General features: G+C 42.1%; 3 protein-coding genes across 3 annotated transcripts; 1 reads left to right on the top strand and 2 right to left on the bottom strand.

Moving 5' to 3' along the window:
- Nucleotides 1-1,163: 1,163 nt before the first annotated feature.
- LOC119901450 (tubulin beta-5 chain) lies at nucleotides 1,164-8,251 on the bottom strand. The gene is made up of 6 exons (XM_038717040.1): nucleotides 8,097-8,251; nucleotides 6,545-6,653; nucleotides 5,329-5,439; nucleotides 4,661-4,776; nucleotides 3,786-3,914; nucleotides 1,164-2,858 (listed from the first exon to the last, which is right to left on the bottom strand). Exons 1-6 carry the CDS (start codon nucleotides 8,151-8,153, stop codon nucleotides 2,040-2,042), a joined length of 1,341 nt encoding a protein of 446 aa, XP_038572968.1. The 5' UTR covers nucleotides 8,154-8,251; the 3' UTR covers nucleotides 1,164-2,039.
- Nucleotides 8,252-10,872: 2,621 nt separating this feature from the next.
- On the bottom strand, nucleotides 10,873-14,641 carry LOC119901451 (cell death activator CIDE-A-like; the record flags this gene model as incomplete). Its single annotated transcript, XM_038717041.1, is given in 5 exon segments — nucleotides 10,873-11,338; nucleotides 11,936-12,099; nucleotides 12,726-12,878; nucleotides 13,017-13,158; nucleotides 14,508-14,641. Coding segments are annotated over 5 exon segments (696 nt in total), but the record flags the coding sequence as incomplete, so codon positions are not given.
- Nucleotides 14,642-17,109: 2,468 nt separating this feature from the next.
- Nucleotides 17,110-23,734, top strand: LOC119901452 (checkpoint protein HUS1-like). Its single transcript, XM_038717042.1, has 8 exons — nucleotides 17,110-17,320; nucleotides 19,285-19,412; nucleotides 20,627-20,803; nucleotides 20,970-21,077; nucleotides 21,195-21,269; nucleotides 21,647-21,746; nucleotides 22,519-22,653; nucleotides 23,603-23,734. Exons 1-8 carry the CDS (start codon nucleotides 17,125-17,127, stop codon nucleotides 23,683-23,685), a joined length of 1,002 nt encoding a protein of 333 aa, XP_038572970.1. The 5' UTR covers nucleotides 17,110-17,124; the 3' UTR covers nucleotides 23,686-23,734.
- The last annotated feature ends 52 nt before the right edge of the window (nucleotides 23,735-23,786 follow it).

A 23,786-nucleotide genomic window follows, 5' to 3' on the forward strand; every position in this document is an offset into this window, starting at 1 on the left:
GAAGCGAGGACCAGAGGAAACGTCCTCACTTTCAAAAATATCCGGCAAATTAACCACAGCAAGATGACTGCTGCTGAGGATTGATCTGTGCGCTGCATGAGTCTGCTGAATAGCTCGTGCTGCAGAGATACAAAGAGCCTCTGGTGGAGAATAGATCCACAGACATCAGCTGAGGCCGACAGACATGAGCCAAGCGTTTTTGTCTTTGACAGCGACGGTTGCTGCCGCTCTGCACATAATCCACAACACAAACAGAACTGCTGGGAAATCAACTCTCACACACAGCGCTGGGCGAGGGAGATTAACAAGCTGTTGACGGGAGGGTTCTCTCTCCTGTCTGATGTGGCATTTTGTCAGTACAGTGAGGCGAGTTCGGGTCCAACAGGAGTGACCTTGCGTCTTTTGGAAACCTCAACAAAACGTCAGCATTTAGCCGACTCGAAAATACTTTGAGGCGGATGATCATTTTTCCTACAAACGCTCTGAAATCCATTACTGTCATATTTTGTCTCAATACAAAGCAACTGACCAAGAACTTTGACTAAATAAAACACTAAATATGGCAAAATGGTGGTTTAATTTATGAACAATCAAATAAGTGAAGTGTTCTAATCCTGATCTGACATGAGATGTCCACTTACAGTCTCAATAACATTTAAAAAGTTATTGACAGTCGATACCGAGCCCTAATTTAAAGCGTTCTGGTGCATAGAAATATGTACATTTTGTATAAAATATACATTTGTCAGCATTTTATTTTCTTTTATATCTACAAAAAAAACTCAAAACCTCAAAATGTCTCGCCCCCTGAAAATGTTCATTTTAAAAAAAATGCTTTGAGCGAAGAAATTTAATTATAAACACCTGCAGCAAATTCAGAGGAAGTGACCTCAGACAAACACAGAAAAACTATTTACATGCGATACGCAACAAAACTATTATTTAAACATAATTTAACCTTCAGACCTGTGTTGCTGTCAGACGGCCACTGTGACTAAAAACGGTTTTATAATCAAGATGACTAATTTCATAAAGCATAGCTAAACAAAAAGGAGTTAGTGAGCAAAGTGTCCATGTGTTCCATAAATACACAGCAGTGCGGACAGATCCAGTGGCAGGAAACATGCAGTACACATCAAAAACACACAAACACAGTAGACGTGTAACAGTGTCAGGCCTTAAACAAAGCTTTTATTTCAGCCGCTCTGGATGCGCTCACATTTACAAAAATCACAGTTAGAAAACAACAAACACACTCGAACACAGTACGACAAGCGATGATCGGGATTTTGTAAATTTAATAAAAGCATGTGTCTTTGCGTCTGTTTTATATAAAAGTGACGTCAAAACATGCCTTCATCTTTCCACTTCAAGGTTTTAGCATCTTGTGTTTGTATTTTTGACACCTTCTCATTTTCACTGCATTAAATAAAAATATTAGCTTTTATTATTCTACCAACTTACCAAACAGTGACAGACATTGGTTATCACATTGTATTCTTTGCATTCCTAGAACTGATATAATCAGCAGGACAGGTCGTCACTGCCGTCCAAAGTTAGATCCGAGCGTTTTCTGATCGGACAGGTTAAAGTTGGGTTAGATTTAGGAACAAAAATGACTTTGTTAAATTTAGAGAAAGATCACGGTCAAAAGGAACCAATGTTGACTGTCCTCAAATAAAACTAAACATAAAGTTTTATATCATTGTGTATTGAAGTCATGATGTTTGTCATGGGAAACAGTTGTGGGACATACTGAGCACATGTTTTAGAATTTGTTTTGGAATAGAAATCTTAGATTTGAGGAAAAATAACTTTACAAGGACAGTTTATCTTTATCAGATATATAATTAGCCCCCCAAAACAACCCAGAAGATATTTATTTAAATAACTAAATCTTTGAAGCTGTGGCAAATGTTTTATATTTCTAACTGAATTTGACTTGACTTCCTGTCTAAATGGGTCAGAACCACTAGATTTGTTATTTCTCATCTCTCGTCTACCAGTGTTCTGAGTTTTACCGGCCTCGCTCGGTCTCCTTACTCAACAATCTCGTCCTCCTCGTCCTCAAAGTTCTCATCGCCGTCGTTGGCGGTGGCCTCCTGGTACTGCTGGTACTCGGACACCAGGTCGTTCATGTTGCTCTCCGCCTCTGTGAACTCCATCTCGTCCATGCCCTCGCCCGTGAACCAATGCAGGAAAGCCTTTCGGCGGAACATGGCCGAGAACTGCTCAGAGATCCGCTTGAACAGCTCCTGGATTGCCGTACTGTTGCCGATGAAGGTGGCGGCCATCTTGAGCCCCCGAGGAGCAATGTCGCAGACGGCGACCTTGACGTTGTTGGGAATCCACTCCACGAAGTAGCTGCTGTTCTTGTTCTGGACGTTCAGCATCTGCTCGTCCACCTCCTTCATGGACATGGGCCCGCGGAAGACGGTGGCGACGGTGAGGTATCGTCCGTGGCGAGGGTCACAAGCCGCCATCATGTTTCTGGCGTCGAACATCTGCTGGGTGAGCTCGGGAACGGTGAGCGCTCGGTATTGCTGGCTGCCTCGCGCCGTCAGAGGAGCGAACCCCGGCATGAAGAAGTGGAGCCTGGGGAAAGGCACCATGTTGACGGCCAGCTTGCGAAGATCTGCGTTGAGCTGCCCGGGGAAGCGGAGCGAGGTTGTGACGCCGCTCATGGTGGCCGACACCAGGTGGTTGAGGTCGCCGTAGGTGGGCGTCGTGAGTTTAAGCGTGCGGAAGCAGATGTCGTAAAGGGCCTCGTTGTCGATGCAGTAGGTCTCGTCTGTGTTTTCCACCAGCTGGTGGACGGACAGAGTGGCGTTGTAGGGCTCCACCACGGTGTCCGAAACCTGGCAGACGGAAGGAAGATCACATATGTAAATACAGGATAACGCTGCTTTCACGCAGTGTTTGCAAAACCTCCTGTTATTCCAACAATGAGGGCTCATTTCCAGCCCTGTAGTCACCCTAAATACCCTAAACCAGGCTATTCGCCGCATGTTCACACGTGAAACCTGAAACAAACAGTGCAAAGCTCCTTTTTAATCTCTGAGGTTTGATTGGGCACTTAAGCTTGATTTATATTCCTGCGTAGGGTAGCCAGGCATTTATACGTGTGCGTCGGTGTGTCCGTCATTCTGCGATTACACCCCCAAACGCTAGTCGGCAGTAGCGCTACAGCGTCCACCGTGTTGACCTTTGCCGGTCGAGCAGGCTAACTTCCGGTTTAGCGCTCCACTAACGTGAATGGGGGTAAAACTGTAACTGTTATAGCCTTTTCAAATGTTAGTGACCGAGTGGACCGCATCCGGATAGGGAAATGAGTCACTTTGCTCGGGTTGTGACGGTCAAATATCCACCGTGTTACAGCCGCCGTTTCGGCCGCTAGTACAAGTTACTTTAAAAGCGCGGAGTACTTCCGGTCGGCTCGGAGGCATTGTGAGGCGACCCAGCCGACCAAACACAGAGCTTACAGTCCGCGTTGACTTGACGTGTAGTTACATTTTTGAGGAGGTGCACGTCAGGCTACGCCGTAGCCTCTGCGTAGCCCCGTAGCCTACGCCGTCGATTCGACCCAGAAGTATAAATTACACTTTTAAAAGACAACTTCACAGACTGGAAGAAAAAGGTTTGGGGGTTCTGCGAGAAGGATTTTCTTGGAAATGGTGGAAGAGAGGAATCAAAGAAAGCTGAGGGGGAAAAAACACACTTAAACATATTTGACACATTCTCCCATCTGGCCGTCCTTCCCTCAGTCTAAAAGCCCGCTCTGATACCTTAGGTGAGGGCATGACACTGAAGGTGTTCATGATCCGATCGGGGTACTCCTCCCGGATCTTGCTGATCAGCAGGGTGCCCATGCCCGAGCCGGTGCCCCCTCCCAGAGAGTGAGTCAGCTGGAAACCCTGCAGGCAGAATCGTAGAAGATAGTTTGTTGATTTCACAGCAAACGGTGACGAGAAAGATGACAGTTAAGTGGATGGATGTTCAGGCTTTGTTCTCAGATATTTATTATAAATGGACCTGGATGACATGTTATTACTTCAAGCCAATGAAACTGTAGATCTACTGTTAGATTTTAAACACTAGTGATGGAACAATACCAAAGACAAAGTTCTCAAATGGTAAATGTTGTCTAAATACAAGCAGACAGACACCTTTGTCTAAGTCAGTTCAAATTTGATTTAAGTCTGATCAGAGAAGAAGCAAACAAGAGTCTTTGATACTCTGACATGTTTTGGTTTGTGCTAAAATAGTTTTGGGGTTGAAAACGCAGAAGAACTGCCACCTGGTGGACCTGGTAGGGTAACAGGTAATGGATTTTAAAGGTTCTGGAAACAGGGCGGTGTCAACTTCCTGGTGACACATGATGCAGAGAGCATCACCAACGACCATGATTTAAGCCACCAGGCGCCCATTTCACTTCATACTGTGTTTTTTGGTGAATGTTCCAAAACAAATCTGTAATCAATAACAAACTGCTACCAGGTGACCTGGGGCCTGTGGGGCCACTGAGGGTCGAGGAGATTATAAAACCTACAAATATTATTAGGTGAAAGAAGAAACTGGTACTTTGGCTCTGCTCGTTTCTGCCTGTAAAGCAGCTCTACGTCAGACACACGAAAAGCAAAAAGCCATTAGTCCTCTTCACCTGGAGACAGTCGCAGTGCTCGCACTCCTTCCTCACTATGTCCAGGACCGAGTCCACGAGCTCTGCCCCCTCCGTGTAGTGACCTTTGGCCCAGTTGTTCCCCGCACCTGTCTGACCTGCAGACAACCAATCAGCACAGAGAAAATCCATCTGTGAAATGTGAAACGATGGCCACAACAGATGGGAATGCGTGCGTGCAGACACACACTCGGCGGGTGACCCACTTCTCAGCAGGACAGAGAAGCTGTGAGATTTTATTTCTGGATAAGAAAGACCTCCCTGCTTCTTCTTCTCCTCCTGAGACATCAGTTTATAAAACAAACGCTGGAGATATTTCAGTCTGTTTACTGTACAAATGTAATGCTGGAAAGTTTCACTGCTGCTGCAGCTCTGTCCTCCACACAAAGTCTAAAGTATCTCTTACACTGACTCATCTGCAGCTCTGCAGCTTTTAGCCTCTTTTAGATCCTAGTTTTGGTTTTGCAGCACATTTCCTGTCTAGTTTAGTCTGTTTCCAGCTGCTTTCATCAAACAAGCTGCTAAACATCATACTCGTTCAGCTGACGCCGCCTGATGTTTAATACAGTTATGTTTTAACACTACTTTAAGTAACTTTTATTTTGGCATTTAGGAAAGTAAAGCCTTCATGTGTCAGTATGGATTGTTACCAAAGATGAAGTTGTCTGGTCTGAAGAGTTGCCCAAAGGCTCCTGAGCGCACGCTGTCCATGGTTCCTGGTTCCAGGTCCACCAACACTGCCCGGGGGACGTATTTATGTGCTGCACAAACAGAGAAGAGTCGTCACTTTCTTCTATTTTTAACCCATAAATGAGTCTGTCCTCAGGAGCATCAGTTGTTCGTTTAAATGCTTTAAAATTATATGCTTACGTCTCCTCATTTAAAGGTGTATAAAGACCTTACATAATGATCCGCTATGTTTTTATTTCCTTAGAATGAGACATTTCTATCCTCTAACATGGACGCATGGACCATGTTGCGCCGCCATGTTTCTACAGTACAAACTGCTCCACAGAGCGCGCTTCATCACCATGTTGAATATGTACAAAGAAGAAGAAGTAGTAGTAGTCGTCGTCTGGTTTGTTAGAAGTAAGAAGAGCAGAGGACAAATAGAGGACCATGCATATTATATGAGTCGATAGAGCATGGCGGCCACCGGAGCGGCTTCTCCGCCCTGCTTGCAAACGAGGGGGGGGAGGGGGCGCTTGCAATTTGTAACCCTCACCACTAGATGCCACTAAAACTTACAAACTGAGCCTTTAAGACAGTGAATTAGTTACGACTGTCTCTGTTAGGTCTTGTTTTGTGACTTTTTAGTCCGAAAAAGTCTGCAGAATGCAAACTGTGACCTCTAGTGTCGAGGTCAGACAGGTAAAACCACCCCGCCTTCCTCTATAAGAGGTTTTGCTGCGTTGCTGAATAGGGTGCAGAGAATATTTCTCTCTGGCTAAACAGGACATCTGGTCCTCCATTTGCCCAAATTTCTCTTCTATTCTAATAAACCAGTTGGCTACTACGACTACTAGTACTAACGTTACTTTTTGTTGCCGTTGTTGTCAACGTAGTGACGAAACGCGCCCTGTAGAGCAGTTTGTACTGTAGAAACATGGCGCCGTCCATGTAAGAGGACCCGCGGTGTATGCAGACAGAAATGTCTCATTCTCAGGTAATAAAAACATAACGGTTCATCATGTAAGGTCTTTATACACTACAGAAAACATAGTTATGGATCTTATATTGCATTTCTGTCACTAGATCCTCCTAAATATTAAACACTTGACCTTTAAGAGGTGAAATGTGATTTATTTTCCAGAAGGGCCTCAGCAGTCATTCAGCGTGTGACTCACTGTGATGTGTTGTACTTACAGGACGCCTCATTGTAGTAGACGTTGACCCTGTCCAGCTGAAGAGATGAGTCACCCACGTAGCTCCCTGCAGGGTCGATGCCATGCTCGTCGCTGATCACTTCCCAAAACTGGCCGAGTCACAGCAGCAGAAAAAGAGAAGAAGAAGCTGTGTTTTAGTTTGTTTCTTTCTGCTCCACTCAGCTCTCTTGATCTCAATGAGATGAGCTGACTAAATAAAGGTGTTATATAGCCTATAAACGAGGGACACTTCATGCTGCTTCTTCCTTGTACTTGTCACGCATATGTATGTTTTTGTGATTTGGGTGAACTGACCCTTTAAAACATAAACATTCAAACCTAAATTTTCAGTTAAGCGGTTTATTAACAGGCTCATGTTTCGTTGCTGCTGGACAGAAAACTGCACAGAGTCCTACTGAAGGTAATCAGTCATTTCATGTGTCTTTTTTAATATTTGTGTAAATTCACCTTTGGCGTAGAGGTTTAAAAACCTTTATTTGATGAGGCTCTCAGACTAAAAAGCGCAGTCGCAGCTGCCCCAGAAATCTGTCTTGTCATTTCCTCAGTTTCAACCTGACAGATTCGGTACATTTGATCTGCACTTCAAGTTAAAGAGGACGAGTTTGTTGCGAGAGGAGTTAAAAACGTGGTCACTGACGTGTTTGATCTCTGCTGGTCGGCTGTAGATCTGCAGGATGAACTTAAACACCAGCAGATACTCTTACGGTGCTGCACGGACTTTAATTTACAACCTGAGCTTTGTTTAAGAAGCTGTGTCACTGCTGACTTACAGAGTTTCCACACTGCTTCATTACCCAGCAGCCTTTGTGGTTATGAGGTGACCTGCTAACTGTCTGTTTAGCTCTTGTTGTCTCTCTTATCTCTCGTGATTTACTTTCTTCTCCGGCTGAAACCAAGTTCACTCCTTTGATTTCCAGCCCTCTGAAATAGTTGTGTGATTGGTCAGCGCCTGTGTGTGTGTGTGTGTGTGTGTTCACCCAGATTCCTTGAATAGTCTCACAGAGGGAGTTCACTTCACTCCCCCTCGGCACCGAAATGAGTTCATTACAGAGCAGAGAGCACTCCATGTTCATTTTAACGCTTATTATTATTATTATTATTATTAGAGCTTGAATGTCTGACACTATTTTTTCTAACAGCCTCTCCAAACTCTGGCTTGTCTTAAGGATGAGCATCGATCCCATCCACCCAGTCAGTACTGGGAACAGTCAAACTGGTTGTGGCCAGAAATCACAGATCCATATTAAATACAGAGATTTCTTTTATCTCGCGATAAAACCGTTTGGGTTGGTGAAGTTGGACATGACGCGTTCAGTTTTTCCTTAAAGTCCAGCCTGATGTGGGCTGAAAATCCCTGCATGATGTTTGACACGTTATTTAGTTTATTATAGGCAACCTGCAGTCCGGCAGAACATCAGGACATTAAAGCAACCTAATTTAAAGGCAAGTGTCAGCCTACAAACACAACTATCCAGTGATGCGACATAATTATTATTTACAAAGTTGAGTCGGGACATGATCCCGGTCCGTACCTTGGTCCCGATCTGGTTCCCGCACTGTCCCGCCTGGATGTGAACTATTTCTCTCATCTTTCTTCTTCTCGGTCGGTCTTTTCTCTCCGGTGGTGTTCTGGGGTGTGTCGGCGCGTCTCTGCTGGATGCCGGTGTGCGTCTGTTAAACGGGAGCGCGCGGCCGCCTTCCTCTCTCACCCCCCCTCCTCCTCCTCCTCTTCTCACGCGCGTCCACGCGACCACGCCCCGCGAGGTCACCCGTCCCGTGGGTCCAATTTGTCCCACTCAGCATACTTTGTTTTATTTGTCCCACAGAAATACTCAACAGTACTATTTAATTCTAGCATATAAGCGTGGAAAATATCTTTACTTCGCAATAAAGTATTTTTCCTGCGTGGAAACAATACTTGAACATCCATAGATTTATATAAGCCTAATAATCTTTTCTATACAGATTGAGTTTCCTAAAGTTAGTTTTTTTATATGTTACCACAGAGAAAACCTAAAAACAAAAGCAATTGAAAATCAATGTACAGTATCACATCTGGATTATGATGAAACAGGTGCAACAGATTCACAAAATGTAAATGAAATGATTCATGACATGATTCATCAATTCTGACCAACAGTATCACTGAAATAAAAGCGAAATATTCACGACATTTCCATCATTTTACATTGTTTTAATGATTATCATAAAAAAAAAGAAAAAGAAAGAAAAAGGAAAATCAGATGTCCTTCCAACAAGTTTGTACTCAGTTCATCACCAAATTAAATGTAAAACTTCAAACACATGAAAAAACAGCAGCTACTCCAAAGAAAAGCACTGCAGCTGTAACTCTTTGCCTGCAGGTGGCGTTATAACTTTCCTCCTCATTAATGAAACCTGAGAACCATAAAGTCTAAGTTTTCCAGTGATAGGCCCAATCCCAATGTCCACACTCAGACTTTGAGGCGTGTCCCCTCGCCGCCGCCCCACAAGTGTGCGAGGGCTCTCTAGTGAGCCCTTTTTAAGCCCTTTTCTTAAGTCCGCATTTCTGCAGACTTTGCCTGAGGGAATTGCCCACAGTTCATAGCGGTATGACGTGAAACACGGGGGTCACCAGGCAACACCTAAAAGCGAGAGAAATATAACGGCAAATCTGTCTTATAGAAAGTCCCGCCCCTTCCGGTTGACCCCCATGGGACCTTTCTTCGGAAAAATTATTGACTTACACACATGATGGGCAATTTAAAATATACATTTAAAAGTCAAGAAAGTTGCAGTTTGATGTAAAACTTTTGAGGTCTAAGACTGAAAATACAGAATTACAAAGACCAGAAATGCAAAAGTCGCAAATGTGACGTCGTAACTTTTTCTCTCAATGACTGAAACTGACGTCAAAGAACTTACATGAGAGGATGATGAGATTAAAGAACTGAGAGCCGTTGGATTAAACACATCAGGTGAGATATATTTCTGCGTGGAACATAGCTAAGTTATCTAGCTAGCAGCAACCAAGCAACCAACATTAGCTTAGCATTAGCACGCTAACATGTTGGTGACGTATATTGTGCGAGACGAGTGATGTAGCTCATTGAACGGTTTTCACACAAAACTAAATTTAACTTTACTGATTTACAACAAACTGCAACTTTGACTTAATTATCTTTTAAACTGACAAACATCACGTGTGATTCAGGACTCTGTTCAAACAGGATCTCTCGCCGTTCACTACCGTACATATTTTTTCAGAATTTTCCGATACTGGGATTGGGCCATAGCACATACATCCACGTGCACACGGAGAACAGCTGCTAACAGTGAATTCAGAGACTGTTAATGGAGCCAATTTACCAAAATGTAAACAAATAAGCTAAAGAAAAGCTCACAGCGTAACTCTTCCCAAACTCAGAGCATGATTATCCCACAAGAGAAGTGAAATGAAGACTACGTCATGTTGCATTATCTTTTAAGGCTCACGGTGTCAACATGGTTCTTACGTTTGTGGAACAGTGATCGTCTCCTCTGTCAATACAGATTTTTGTCCTGTGGTGAAAAGAAACTGATCTGTAAATGAACTGCAGCTGCTGAACGTGGACATTTCACATTTTCTACTCCACTAGATTAGGTGCCTGCAGTTATTTCACAGATAATTTGGAAACATTTGAGCATATACTGTAAAACAAACTACTGTTACATAAATCACCCAACAAGAGAAAAGTCAATACAGTTATGTTGGTGCAGCCTGCTACAGTATTAAAATGCTAATACAACAATGACAAAGCCCATTTTGGCTGTAGACTGAGCACATTTATGCTTTAAGTACATTACTTGATAGTTAAATTAAAGGATTTGTTCTTGTTAGCGTTTTCAAATTGTGGTGTTACTTTTCCATCACTGGTGGCTTCCACATTCACACAGAAGAGCAAAATGAGCTCTTTACAGTATGACTCTGCAGTCTGTACAGAGAAATGAGGAAGGCCACCTGCAGGGGATTTTTCTGCTCTGTAGGGGAACATGTGCCAGACATTCCCACAGAGAGACGATGAAGCCTGGGTCAGCTGCTGCTGAGGCCAGCAGTGTCGGTTTTCACAGCAGAGCTATAAAAGAGGAACCCATCGCTGATACGGCGCGTCTGCTCGGTCAGAGTCCTGCAGCAACACTTCATGTTTAATACTGATCAGTCATAGGAGTCAAAACTGACAGCAAAGAGGAGAGCTGCGTCAGAGACTCTTTGTAAAGCTGCCCTTGTTTTCTGGAAAGACAATAAATGAGAGCTCCTGGTTTATAGATACAGAAACATACAGACAACACTTCAAATAGCTCATCTTTATTCATTTACAATTAAATTTTAAGCACATTTACAACTTTTCCTCCTCTTGACATTAAATTTAAATCCTCACAGCTCAAAAAGAAAAGATAAAACATCCAGAAAAGAAACGTCACAACTGAAACAACTTCGTCCATCTAAACACACTTAAAACACTCGTATTCAGACAGGAGTCAGTCTAGATAAAAACAGGGTGAACAAGAGGAAAACCGGTAAGAGTTTGCGAGTATTTAACTCAGTCTGTCTCAGACACACAAGCTGAATTCATATTTTCCACCAGAGGGCAGTTAAACCATTTGTGGCGAGTCCCACGTCGTTGGCGAGGACGGACACGCCTCTAACCTGCACTAGCAGTCGTGCTCCGTTGTGAACTGCAGTAATGAGGAAGCGGTGTAGAGCAGCAGCTGGCCTGCCAGTCTGCTCAGGCAGGTGACACCGCTCAGCGCCAACCTGACGGGGAGGAGACAGAGACTCCAGTCACACATCAAAGTAGAGCAAAGTATGAGGCTCGGTAAGATTTCAGCCATTTAATGTTTTGGCCATGAGACTTGAGATTAGTTGCATTACTGGAGAAATGCCAGAACATTGCAGCAAAATAAATCTCATGCCACAGACTGATAAATATGTTAAATAATTGTACTTTAAAAATGATCAAAATCTTATTTTCATTGTTTGTTATTTAAGTAATTATATCTATTAAACCAATTTACATTTATTTTAATATCATTTTGATTTTTTAAACACACAATTACTGTTAATTTGTTTTTGCTTAGTTGTTATATTTAAAATCTTTTCACACATTAACCGTTTTATTTATTTGAAAGCAATATTTTATTTTTAGTTACACACACTTAGTTTTATTTACTTATTTGATAATTATTATTTTTTTATTTTATATTATTATTGTGATTATTTTCTTTAAGTGTATGAAATGAATTGGTAGTTTGTAATTTGTAGCTTTGGCAACATTGTTGTTTTACATTCATGCCAGTAAAGCTGAATTGAATTGCTGCAGCTGCCCCAGATCACCAGCAGAGGTCAACTCACTTGAGGATGTGTTTAATCCTGGTGCACCTGAAGTCGTAGGACAGCGTGTAGACCTCATACAGAGTGGCCTTGATGGCGAGGCAGCCCAGGAAGTCTTTAGGGTGCAGCTTGTAGAGGTTAAAGGTCACTTTAGCAACCCCATTCCTCTTTGGCTGACGGTAGAACTGAAACAGTGAAAAAAACGTAATCCATTAACAAAAAAAATCTGATCAGGACCTTTGTTCTTTCAACGGGGGGGGGGGCAGAGGTCACAGGGATCCACCCTCCATCAAGAGGATGAAAGCCGCTGTGGACCGACCGAGGCCTTCACACAGTCCGACTGCTCAGCCTCAAAGAGAAACTAAACTGCATGTTGAAAACGCTCCGACACATTACTGATGATTTCTCCTGCAAGACTTCCAACATGCACAGGAACATTTTCAGTCAAAGCCTCCACAAACCACTCGAGTGAAACATGTGAACACGTTGCCATCTTGTGGAAGAACTGCAGAAAGTCACAGCTCACAAAAAAAAAAATCAGCCTTTTAAAAATCAGAAAGTCATTTGTAACCTGGATCAGGTCACCAGAGGTAGAGAGCCACTTCCTGTTCACACCACTCATCTGAAACGGTCACATGTTAGAGCTACAAATCCGGCTTTAAAATAACCACCAGCAACAGTTTTGTAGTGTTAGAAACTCAAAACTGGGAACTAAAAGATTCTTAGATCCAGGATCAATACGGATTAATAAATCTTCTCCACTGCAGTAATGAGAAACACTGACTGCGTTTTCTCGTGACTTGATGCTCACCTTGTTCGGCGTCCACCTCTCTCCGTTCTCCAGCACCATCAGCGGCGTGTTGTTGGGCAGAGACTGGAAGAAGTCCTCCGAGTCCACCACAGTCCCGTCCTCCTCCAGGACCAGAGTCAGGAGGGTGCAGGTCAACATGAACACCCTCACCGCCTGAGACGCAACACAGGAAAACCAATCGCTGAATCACAGCGTGCAGGTGATGAGCCAAAGATCTGTTTTGAAACTCTGAATCTTCTCCACTGAAGCTGTGTGAATATTTTAAGATAACGTCACAGGGAGGATCTTCACCTGCTCCAGCAGCTCGTCCAGAGAGGACGCCTCCACACCCCGCCGCCGCCTCCGGCTGCTATGGGCGCAGATCATAAAACGGCGAGGCTGAGCCGCGGGCAAGATGTGACGAGAGATGGTGGTCTGGACTGTTGATACGGACCTGCAGACAAATTAAAAACACGACTGCTGTATCACTGGATGTAGACTGTTGCATCTGTGCTTTTTTAGTCTTCCTAAACGACGAACCGGTTCTACTACAGCATGTTCCACCTAAACGCCACAGTTATCCAACAGCTGGAGTTACTGGTTCCTTAGATTCAGATTTTTGAAATATAAACCTCTGCTCATATTAAATCATGATGCACAGTTGAGGATTAAACACCAGAATGCAGTGGTTCAACACTAAAGCTGCTCATCAGTTATCCAACGCCACTCATGATGGGAACAGTCTGCTGCATAAGTACTTTTGATACTTTAGAACATTTGACCTTTGATTACTTATCAACCTCGCAGGGCTTTTCATTTATATGTACACTGAAATTAGTTCTAAATGCGCAGAAAACCAAATTCATGACTTTCACTGAAGCTCAGATTTGAGCCTCGTCACGCTGGTGTGCCGCCACTGAAAGGGTAACGTGTTAAAGTATCTTGGTATACGGACGAACGATAAAGTTGCTTTCATTGTACTCATAGACAACAAGTCCCGTTTCCCCTCTGAAGTGCGAGAGAAACTTGTTCAAGCCACCTTTTTACCTGTGATTGACTGTGGGGACATGTTCATGCGTGCAGAATCATCTCTGCTAGATTCTTACGACCATGCAGGGTTGCCAGATCATCCACCATCACTGTAGTTCTACGAAATGGTAAAGTGGCCTTCTCTAGCTACACGTAGCCCGCTAGGTGCGTTTTTATCTAGAATCCTGCACAAATTATCCAGTTAGCTTTGTAGCCTCCTTAACTTTGCGGTCAGTGGTTACCAAACAGGGTGTCCCGTTTATAAAAGTCCCTCAACATGGAACTCTTCCTAAAAGATTCTCCAGTCAGAGGTGCTGGTACCACTTGGGGAGTTCAGGTTGCAGAGGTCCTTAAGAGTGTGGATGGGTCCCAAAGGCTTGATTCTTTAAGTGTACCATGTGTACTCATTCTCAATGGGCTTCTCCTGACCAAATAATAAGATGTTGTTGCATTGATACTTTAGTGGATACGGTGCTTTAAGTACTTCAATACATTTTGCCAATTATAATTATGTTTTTGCTTTTTTAATGCAGCATTTTACTTAATTAAAAAGACTAACATTGTAGCAGAGACTCTTTCTCTCTAATACTTACTGGCAGGGAGGCCCGCAGCTTCACACTAATAACCCTTGACGCGCAGCAGGTGCGCCGCGTGCGCCAAATTACGCACCACATGCGTCGCATCAGATTCAACAAGAGGAACAAAAAGTTAATGTGGGAGGTTGTTTAAAAATATGTCAGTCAGTTGGTAGCCGACGAAGTTTTGTTCACCTACCTCACTAAAGTGTCCGGCAGCAGAGTTTTGGCGTAGTTCACTCCTGACTGGATGGACAGCGGCGCCATTGTGACGTTAATCAATGAGCTCGAGGAAAGAGAAATAACGGTCCCGCGCGCCAGACGCGGTTTGGACTGCAGAGACGCCTCCGTACCTGCACCTGTTTCATGACCAACCATTTATTAACAATGACCACCTGTGATTGGTCACTGATCAGGGCTGAGAACCAATAGAACGGAGAGCTGCCAAAACAAATCTTGATACGAAATACGGCAAAATTATTCAGGAGGATGATTTCAGCAGCAAGTAGGCCTATAGCCAACTAAACAAGAAACTAATCAAATAAAAACGTCTCAACACACAAAAGTAAAGGTAAAAACATTTAAATGGCACCAATATTACAGCAGTTAAAATCCTACATTCTACAAAACATAATTATGTGAGAAAATTAGATTCACACAAAGACACAGTCCTCAAAATATCTAATATAGTATATATAATATCAGTAATATTATGAAAACCAAGACTGTGACACATCCTTGAAGAACGAAACATTCAGAAACAGCGATGTCTGCTATAATTTTAAAAATATTTTTATTAATCTAGAGCTGTACAAAACAACAGGATTAAAAATGTTTTGCCTTCGTACACATGAGATTAATAGATGGGTAAATGTTGTATTCTAGCATGAAATAAGTGCACAGAAACACACAGCAAAGCAAAATACTTTAAATCATTAACATAAGTAAAAGTAATGTAATTACAAGTAGAAGCTTTCCTTTAATAAATCACAGTAATCAAGTACGTAAAGTATCAAAAGTAAAAGTACTTGTAAAATGTCTCTTGTGACTGAAATATGATTATTAGATTGTTAATATTGATGCAACTGTTCTGATACACAAATCAACTTGAATGAACAGTTAAATAAAACCATGTGGAGGGAAAATCAGTTTCTAACAGCTAATATGTGAAACGCGACCAGGGGCCCCAACCTGTAGGCTACATAATGACACAAGGGCCCTCTTAGATTGCATGGACTGACCCTCACACTCCAGCCTGGACGAGTAAACAAGAAATAGATATTTTTAAGAGAAAACTATAATTTAAACTAAATATAATTTGTAGTTAGTGTGATGACACTTTGCGACACTTTGCTCACGAGATCGAGACGAGACAAGAATTTAACACCAAATTTAATGAAAATTTTGAGCATCAGCTTAATTTCCTTTATTTTGGTGAATGTTTGTGTAACAAATAAAGGTGGATGTGTTTTTATTTGTGTAACGAACGCCGCTTGGCTCTACCATCCCTTCACACAAAGCAATCCCAGTCCCGGCTATTCTCATCTGTGACACCACGATGGTGGAACGAGCTACCACACGCCATCAGAGCAGGGGCGTCTCTAACTTCAAGAAGCTCCTGAAAACTCATCTCTTTCGAGAACACTTCCTCTTATAACACCTCTAACTCCTAACCTCTAACATGCACTTCCTGTGCTCTTCTTCTTCTATCCCCTACAATGATCATGTATAGATTGCACTTTTTGTATTGATTGCACTTTTTGTTAACTCTTACTTCCTTCCCTAGGTATTTGCCCCATTGATGTGATATGTACTGTGAGCTCTTACTAGTATTTATTGTAAGTTGTAGATCGGTATTTGATGCTCTGTTGATGCTTGTATGTTGTTCCTCAAATGAGTAAATGTAAATGTAATGTAATATAATGTAAATGAAATGTAATGTAATGTAAATGTAAATGTAAATGTAAATGTAAATGTAAATGTAAATGTAAAGTAAATGTAAATGTAAATGTAAATGTAAATGTAATGAAATGTAAAGGAAATGTAATGTAAATGTAAATGTAAATGTAAATGTAAATGTAAATGTAAATGTAATGAAATGTAAAGTAAATGTAAATGTAATGTAATGTAATGTAATGAAATGTAATGTAAATGTAAATGTAATGTAAATGAAATGTAATGTAAATGTAAATGTAAATGTAAATGTAAATGTAAATGTAATGTAAAGTAAATGTAAAACAAATGTAAAGTAAATGTAAATGTAAATGTAAATGTAATGAAATGTAAAGTAAATGTAAATGTAATGTAAATGTAAATGTAATGTAATGAAATGTAAAGTAAATGTAAATGTACATGTAATGTAATGAAATGTAATGTAAATGTAAATGTAAATGTAAATGTGATGTAAATGTAACGTAAACAAAAGATTCAGGTGGCAGGTCACAATAAAAAATATAACAGAGTATGATGCAATAGGTTTTCTCCCGTAGATCAGCTTTTCTCATGTAAAACCAGCTGAGTCAGTGCACATGCAGGCATGATCTAGTCTTCCTCTTTGTGTCTCTGTCTGAGGAAGCAAACTTCAGTTTTTTCGCTTAATGTGGCCCCTAATACTCGTAGTCGTATCATTTAGAGAGGGACACATGAGGCAAGCCAGGGATGGAGAACACATGGATTATACAGACAGGGGCGTGATTAAAAAAAACAACTTACTTTATTGTTATTGATTTATTGATTGATTTCATTAAGCATGGATCTCCACACTCCGGTACGGTAGGCGGCGGTGTGCACCTTTAAGGTTGGTTTGCGATGCGCCAATGAAGCCAGAGAAGAAGAAAGAGGAACTTCCGCTGCTGTTTCCGTCGGACACGGCTTCAAAAAATCTCCCGCCGGAAGCCGAACCGGAGAAACTTCACGCTTCTCTTCTGACTGCAGGGTTAAATTCACTGTCACGAGTCAGAATGAAGTTTCGAGGGAAAATCATAGACATCGCGTGTCTGAACCATTTCAGCCGTAAGTTGTTCAGCCGACAGACACGCTGCTGCTAGCTTGTTAGCTTGTTAGCTTCCACCAGACTTCAGCACGAAAACTCGCGTTTCTGCGCGGAGAAACAATTTAACGCCAGACTGGATTCTGGATGTGGCGGATGATCGTGTTTGTACGTTTTGTAAGCTGTTAGGGGCAGTTCGGCGCTGAAATATTAGCCAACTTTAATAAACTTGCAGCTTGATGAAGTCAAAATGAGGCCGAGTTGTGTTCTAACAACATAAACAAAACTAGACTAACGTCAGACTTGTTTCTCAGCGTGGTGAATTCACACCAGGTCTGATGATTAATTATCACTATATACAGACTTACCGGTTAATTTACAAACTATCTCATTTCTGTTTTGATCCACGTCGACGTTATCTGATCCCAGAGAAGACAAATGTTGTTGGGAGGTGTTTATGAGGGTTTAATTAACGTTAATCAGTTGACATTTATCAAACCTCTTCAGCACTTTCTTATCTGTATCGACACCTGCTGTACAAATAAAGTAGGGCTGCGAGATTTGGAGAAAAAGTCTGTGAGTGCTTGATTATCAAATGAACAAAATACTGACATTTTGAAACGTGTTTTTGAACAAAGTTAAGCGATAAACAGTATTTATAACAATAACTAGTAAAACAGAAGTAAAGGAGCAAATACTGGCCCACTGGCATCCTGGATCCAAATCTGCATCAGTCCACTAACATACATGAGTCTATTAGTGTAATATTATAACATTAAATAAAGAGTATAATGTTCATGTAATAGTGTACTGTTAGTATAACAATAATGGCCTATGTTAATTATTATATTCGTTATAATTTCATACAATAGTAGAGCCTATTATTTTACCACTAGTTGAATATTAAATCCTGTTACAGCTGTTTCATTTCTGTGGGTTATTTATTTATTTAATCCTTTTCTCAACATTTAATGATTTGATGTAGCATGTAAAACCTTTTTTAATGTCCCGCCACATCCAGGCTGTGATTGGTTGGTTGACAAAAGGTGAAACTTACAGGCTTTATGAAAAGTTGAACAACAAAAGGCACCGATACAGCGTTAAAACGTTAAATGGCCAGCGAGCCAAACTCAAACCTTCCTTATGTTCTCCCAGTTTTCTTCTGTCTTACTGCTTCACCTGCTGCTGCCGTCGTCTCTCCGTCTCTGTCAGAGAGCAACAGGTGTTGTGACAAATTCTGCACGCCTGCCGAGACTTTCCTGCACCTCGCGGCTGGTAACGCTGATTCATGCTGAGAAAAGAGGTGGATGCAGATCTGGGCAGGAAGCCTCCAACATCTGTTCTGCCGAATTATGCATCCACCTCTTAAAGGTCCTTTCCATTTACCCTTTGCTCTGTACACAATAATCATCGAAATTATATCAAATAAAGGCTTGAAATATCTCACTTTGCATGTAAAGAGTCTATATAATATATTAGTTTCATCTTTATATTAATTTTTCACCTGTAAGTGTAATAAATAATTAACGACTCTAAACGTTCATAAAAGATACACTTTAAATCATTTATCACCATTGATGAACCCCACAAAGGATATTTCAGCGTTTAAAGGCAGTTTTTGGAAGTGCACGCAATTCTACGCAGGCATGCAAAACTCGGCATAACACCGGTGTGTCACACACGCCTTTTCTGTTTATTAAATCTCACACTTTTTGCGGTTATGTAATCACACATGACCACATCGCGATTAGATTAATCGTGCAGCCCTTAAAAAAAAGCTCTAATTATTCTTTGTTAAAGGTCGTTTGAAAACGTTTATCATACAAAATAATCAGTAGTTGCAGCCTTACAGTTCTCATGTCTCCTGTTTGAAGAGTGAGAATCAGATTAATGTTTGATTGATCATCTGGTTAATCTGACGCAGTCTGTGGCTGGATTATAACAAACTGAGGTTAGATATGTTAATGACTCCGCTCGTCCTCTCCAGGAGTCATCACCACCATCTCGAAGCTGACGAAGATGTGCGTCCTGCGACTGACTCCAGACAACCTGTTCTTCGTCCTGTCGGGTAAAGTGGCCAACGGAGGGGTCAGCATGTGGTGTGAGCTGTCACAGGTAAGAGCCGCTGCGTGTTTCACCTGTAGGGGAGTCAGAACAGGTGGGAAAGAGGAGAGAGGCGAACTGACAGGGAAGCAGCAACATGGAGTTTTTGCTTTCTTCAAGTGTTTTTTATTGGCTTAACAGGAGAGTAGCAGAAATAATTCACGTGTTCGTCAGAACGGAGGAAAAGTATTTGTTATACATCTCCATCAGTGGATGGACCTTCAGCCTAGTCCAAAACATACAGACATTTAGGTCATTTATGGCAAACAGCTACTCCTCACATGTGAGGAGCTGAAAGCAGAGCATGTTAGTGATCTGGTGCTGCTGCTGTACGTTGTTATATATCATTATTATATTTATTCTGTCTTCTTGATTTCTTATTTGGTCTCTTAGTAGCTTCTTCTTCCTTGTTTGAGTCATCTTGTGGTCACACTTTGTGCGTAGGGCTGCACGATATTGGAAAAAACTGACATTGCAATATTTTTCTTTATATATTGCGATTTGAAAAAATACAGGAAGTTTCACTGGACGACTTTAATTGCTCGATTTGAAAAGAATTAAGTATCCTAGAATTATTGGGGTGATTTTGTGGGGAAAATGCATAGAAATTTAAAAAGCTGAAAATTTTCCTTTTAGTCTGAATACAAGAGTGAAAACTCTCCTTTCTTGAGTTTTAATGCAGTAAACATATTTTATAGAAAATGATATGCACCAGGCCCCTGAGTGGTTTACAAAAATGCTTTTCTTCTTGCAACCAAATTAACTGTTTTGGTGGTTTTCTCCTGTTCCTCAGTTATGTTTAACTAACGGGGGCGGGCCTGCTTTGAGGTTGATAAACTCATCAGGAACAATATTGTGATTGGTGGTTTCGCTGTGCATGCAGAGTCTGCTTGTCACTCACCAGCAACAAACTCTGGGTTTCCCTTTTAATCCGAGGAAATTATGTTCCATCAGCTGGTCTTCTTTGTAGATTAGTCATGGAAAATGACTAATCGAGTGACTGTTTGCAGTGCTGTTGGCGTGGGCACACTGCGATGACGATGCAGAAACGATATGTTGTGCAGCCCTACACCTGTGAGCTTGTTGGCTTCTTGTTCAGGTCGTGGCGATGATTTTGGCTCCACCAAAGAGAGGCCTGTCAAAACCTGTCGTCTACTCAGTCTCTCAGTGTTTTTTTTTTTTTTTGTGGTTCAGGTAAAGTGACCCTTTATTCTTCCTCCCTGCAGGCCAACTTCTTCGATGAGTACCAGATGGAGGGCGTGTCCTCTGAGGACAACGAGATTTGTCTGGAGGTGACTCCGGAGAACCTGTCCAGAGCCCTGAAGACGGTCCAGAACGCCAAGGCCGTCAAAGTGAAACTGACCAAGAAGCACTGCCCCTGCCTGACCATCGCAGCCGAGCTGGTGAGACTTCAGCTTTTATTGTGATCTTCAGGACGGTTGTCTCTGCATACTGACCTGCTACGTCCACGCCAGGCCCCAGAGTTATTTCTCTTTTTGATATTTAAATTTCCACATTACTATTAATAGTCTCACTATTGTGTTTATTGTCTCTGTCCGTCCTGTCCAGCCCACCCTGTCCAGCGTCAGTCGAGTCGTCACTCACGACGTCCCGGTTGACGTCATCCCCCGGAGACTCTGGCACGAATTCAAAGAACCGAGCATGCCGGACTTCGATGTAAGTGACATCGCTGCACTTCACCAAACAGTGAAGTTGTTGAGAAGGACAGCGTTCCTCTTAATGTGTCCTCCTTACAAGTGAAGCGCAAAAGATTTCACACGTCTGTCCTCGCAGGTCAGTATCTACCTGCCTCCTCTGAAGACAATGAAGAACGTCGTGGACAGAATGAAGAACCTCTCCAACTTCCTGGTAGGATCACAGTCCTCCAAACGTCACTCACGTCTTACATACAGAGCTGCGAGGCCTGAATTAAATCTAAAATCACACAGTACAGCAAACAACAACAGCTTTTTATCTAAAGCCCCGTTCAGAGTGCGTTTCTTTCTCTGCTGGAGATGGGGTGATTTTAATATTCCTTGCTGCTCAGTGATTTTAATCCCATCTGTCTAGAGTGTATGTAGGTCTTTTTATTCACCCCAGCCTCAGTAATGATTAAACCATTATCTCGCTGGGCCTCTTGTACTTTTAAGTTCTCAAGTTTGGCTTCCTGAAAACTGCAGAAACTTTGTTTAATAGAGTGTAAGCGAAGTTAATTAGATGTGTATTAAAGTGTGTGTTTGCATCAGGTAATGGAGGCCAACCTGAACGGAGAGATGAACCTGAAGATCGAGACAGATCTGGTTTCTGTCACCACTCACTTCAAAGACCTGGGAAACCCTCCGTGGGGTAAAAACTATCACTGCTTTTAGTTTGTTAAGACAGATACCCATTTGATATCCCATAACGTGTGTTATGTTTAGTTTTAAGACCTCGCCAGGATACCGTGACAATGATGATAATGCAGTTTAAAAATAACCTTTTTTTTATTGTTTTAAATATTTTTTTTGCGACAACACTCATAACACGATTAAAGGATCGACCTTCTGTCTCTCCTTTTCTTTTTTTTTTTATTTATCGGCTGTTCTAAACACAGATACTAATTTATCTGCAAACAGCTCATTTCAGCAGATAATATCGGCACGCAGATTTATCGTTCTGGCCCTTGTTTTAAGGCAGGACGACGACGGCAGCAGCCGCGATCGTGTTTACAGCAGCAGGTGCGGCGGGTGTGGACGAGGCTTGTTAATGACGTGGCCAAACAAAACGAAACCCACATGGTAGCTAACGAATGACATCTGCGCTGGTGTGTTCAGTCATTTTACCTGCTCTTTGCTTGTAAAATATCCCCGGCTTGTAACGTAATAGATAACATCTCTGTGTTTCTCGGCAAAATGCTTGAATGGGCCGTAAATAAACGTGAGGTCAGGTGTGTCAGGACCCACGCTGTGCCGATGCAGAGGTTTATTGAAATGAACGAGGATGTTTTTTTTTCATTTGAACACGGCCTTATTTGATGAAGGCCTTTCTCGTCCTCGGAGCTCACGATGTTCAGGTTTAAGTCCAGGTCCCGGCCCCAGCTCCAGACCTGTCCTTCACTCTCTGCGTCCTGTCCCTCCAGGTGATGACGCCTCACAGGACGGTGGTCCGTCTCAGAGCCGGGACCCAGAGGCCATGGCTCAGGCCAGAGTGGACATCAGGAAGCTGCAGCAGTTCCTCATGGGACAGCAGGTCAACCCCAGCAAGGCCATGTGCAGTAAGTCGACCCGCCGCTCCACCAACAAGTCAAATGCAATGAAACATCTTTAGCTTGTCATGTTGCCCAGCGAATATTCATATATCATGATTTCAGCATTTAAATAGGAAACCCATCTGGACCGTAAAATGTCTCCTTTTGCTTTTCCTCTCCTACTGTTACCTGCTTGCTGCAGCTACTCGTCACTTGAAAATTAAAATTTTGCACTCAGCGTGAGATAAAATGGCCGTTATCAAGTAAAAATCCACAGCTCCAAAATGGAAAAACAACCCAGATTCAGCTCGATGAGACATTTGGTCTCATTTTCTTTGTTTTGTTCACAAAAATAAGAAAATTCAGATTCATGACAAATGTGGCAGCCAGCTGATTTGTTGTTACCCAGGTGCAAACCTGATTCGTTCATAAATTGGATGTTTGTACCTGACGGGCATTAGCAGAATGAAACGCCAATATAATCCAGTATGAGGAAGGCAATCCTTTGCGTCAGCTTCCTGTGGATAGTAAATATCAGAACAAACAAAACTATTCAAAACACAACAACAACTTGGACTACAATTTAGGAAATGTGATGAATGTGATGATGATGTGAAATGTTTGGACCACCATTTCAAACCTCAGAACATTTTGGAAAGAGGAAAACGTTGATGAATCCGACAAAAGTCTTTACATGAGTAGTAAGTTAATTATCTGTTACATTAAAGTTACAGATATAAAAATAAGATTTTCTCTCTCTTGTCCTTTCAATTTACCTTCTTACTTTCCCTTCCATTCATTCCTTCTGTCTTATGGATGTTCAAGTAATTTAATCACATTGAAATTTCATTTTCCATTTCTGTGCACTCGATGTGTGAATATGTTACGTTTTTAATATGAAATATAAAGTCATGTTTTGACCATATCAGCGGTGGTTCTGTTACTTTCCCCTGACGTTGTCCTCTTGTCCCCTCAGACATCGTTCATGAGAGGGTGCTCCACCTGATTCTGCTGCATGAAGACGTGTCTCTGCAGTATTTTATCCCCGCTGTGGCGTAGACGCTCTGCTGACCGCTCAAACTATTTCTGCTATTGAGTTTGGAGAAATGGAAAAAACGGGCTGTGAACCTCTTTCAGGATCCTGTTTGCACACTTCGGCA

This window comes from Micropterus salmoides, unplaced genomic scaffold (genome assembly GCF_014851395.1).
Source record: "Micropterus salmoides isolate LMB-PRFRI ecotype aquatic unplaced genomic scaffold, ASM1485139v1 Ms_hic_scaffold_1308, whole genome shotgun sequence".
NCBI classification, from domain to species: domain Eukaryota; kingdom Metazoa; phylum Chordata; class Actinopteri; order Centrarchiformes; family Centrarchidae; genus Micropterus; species Micropterus salmoides.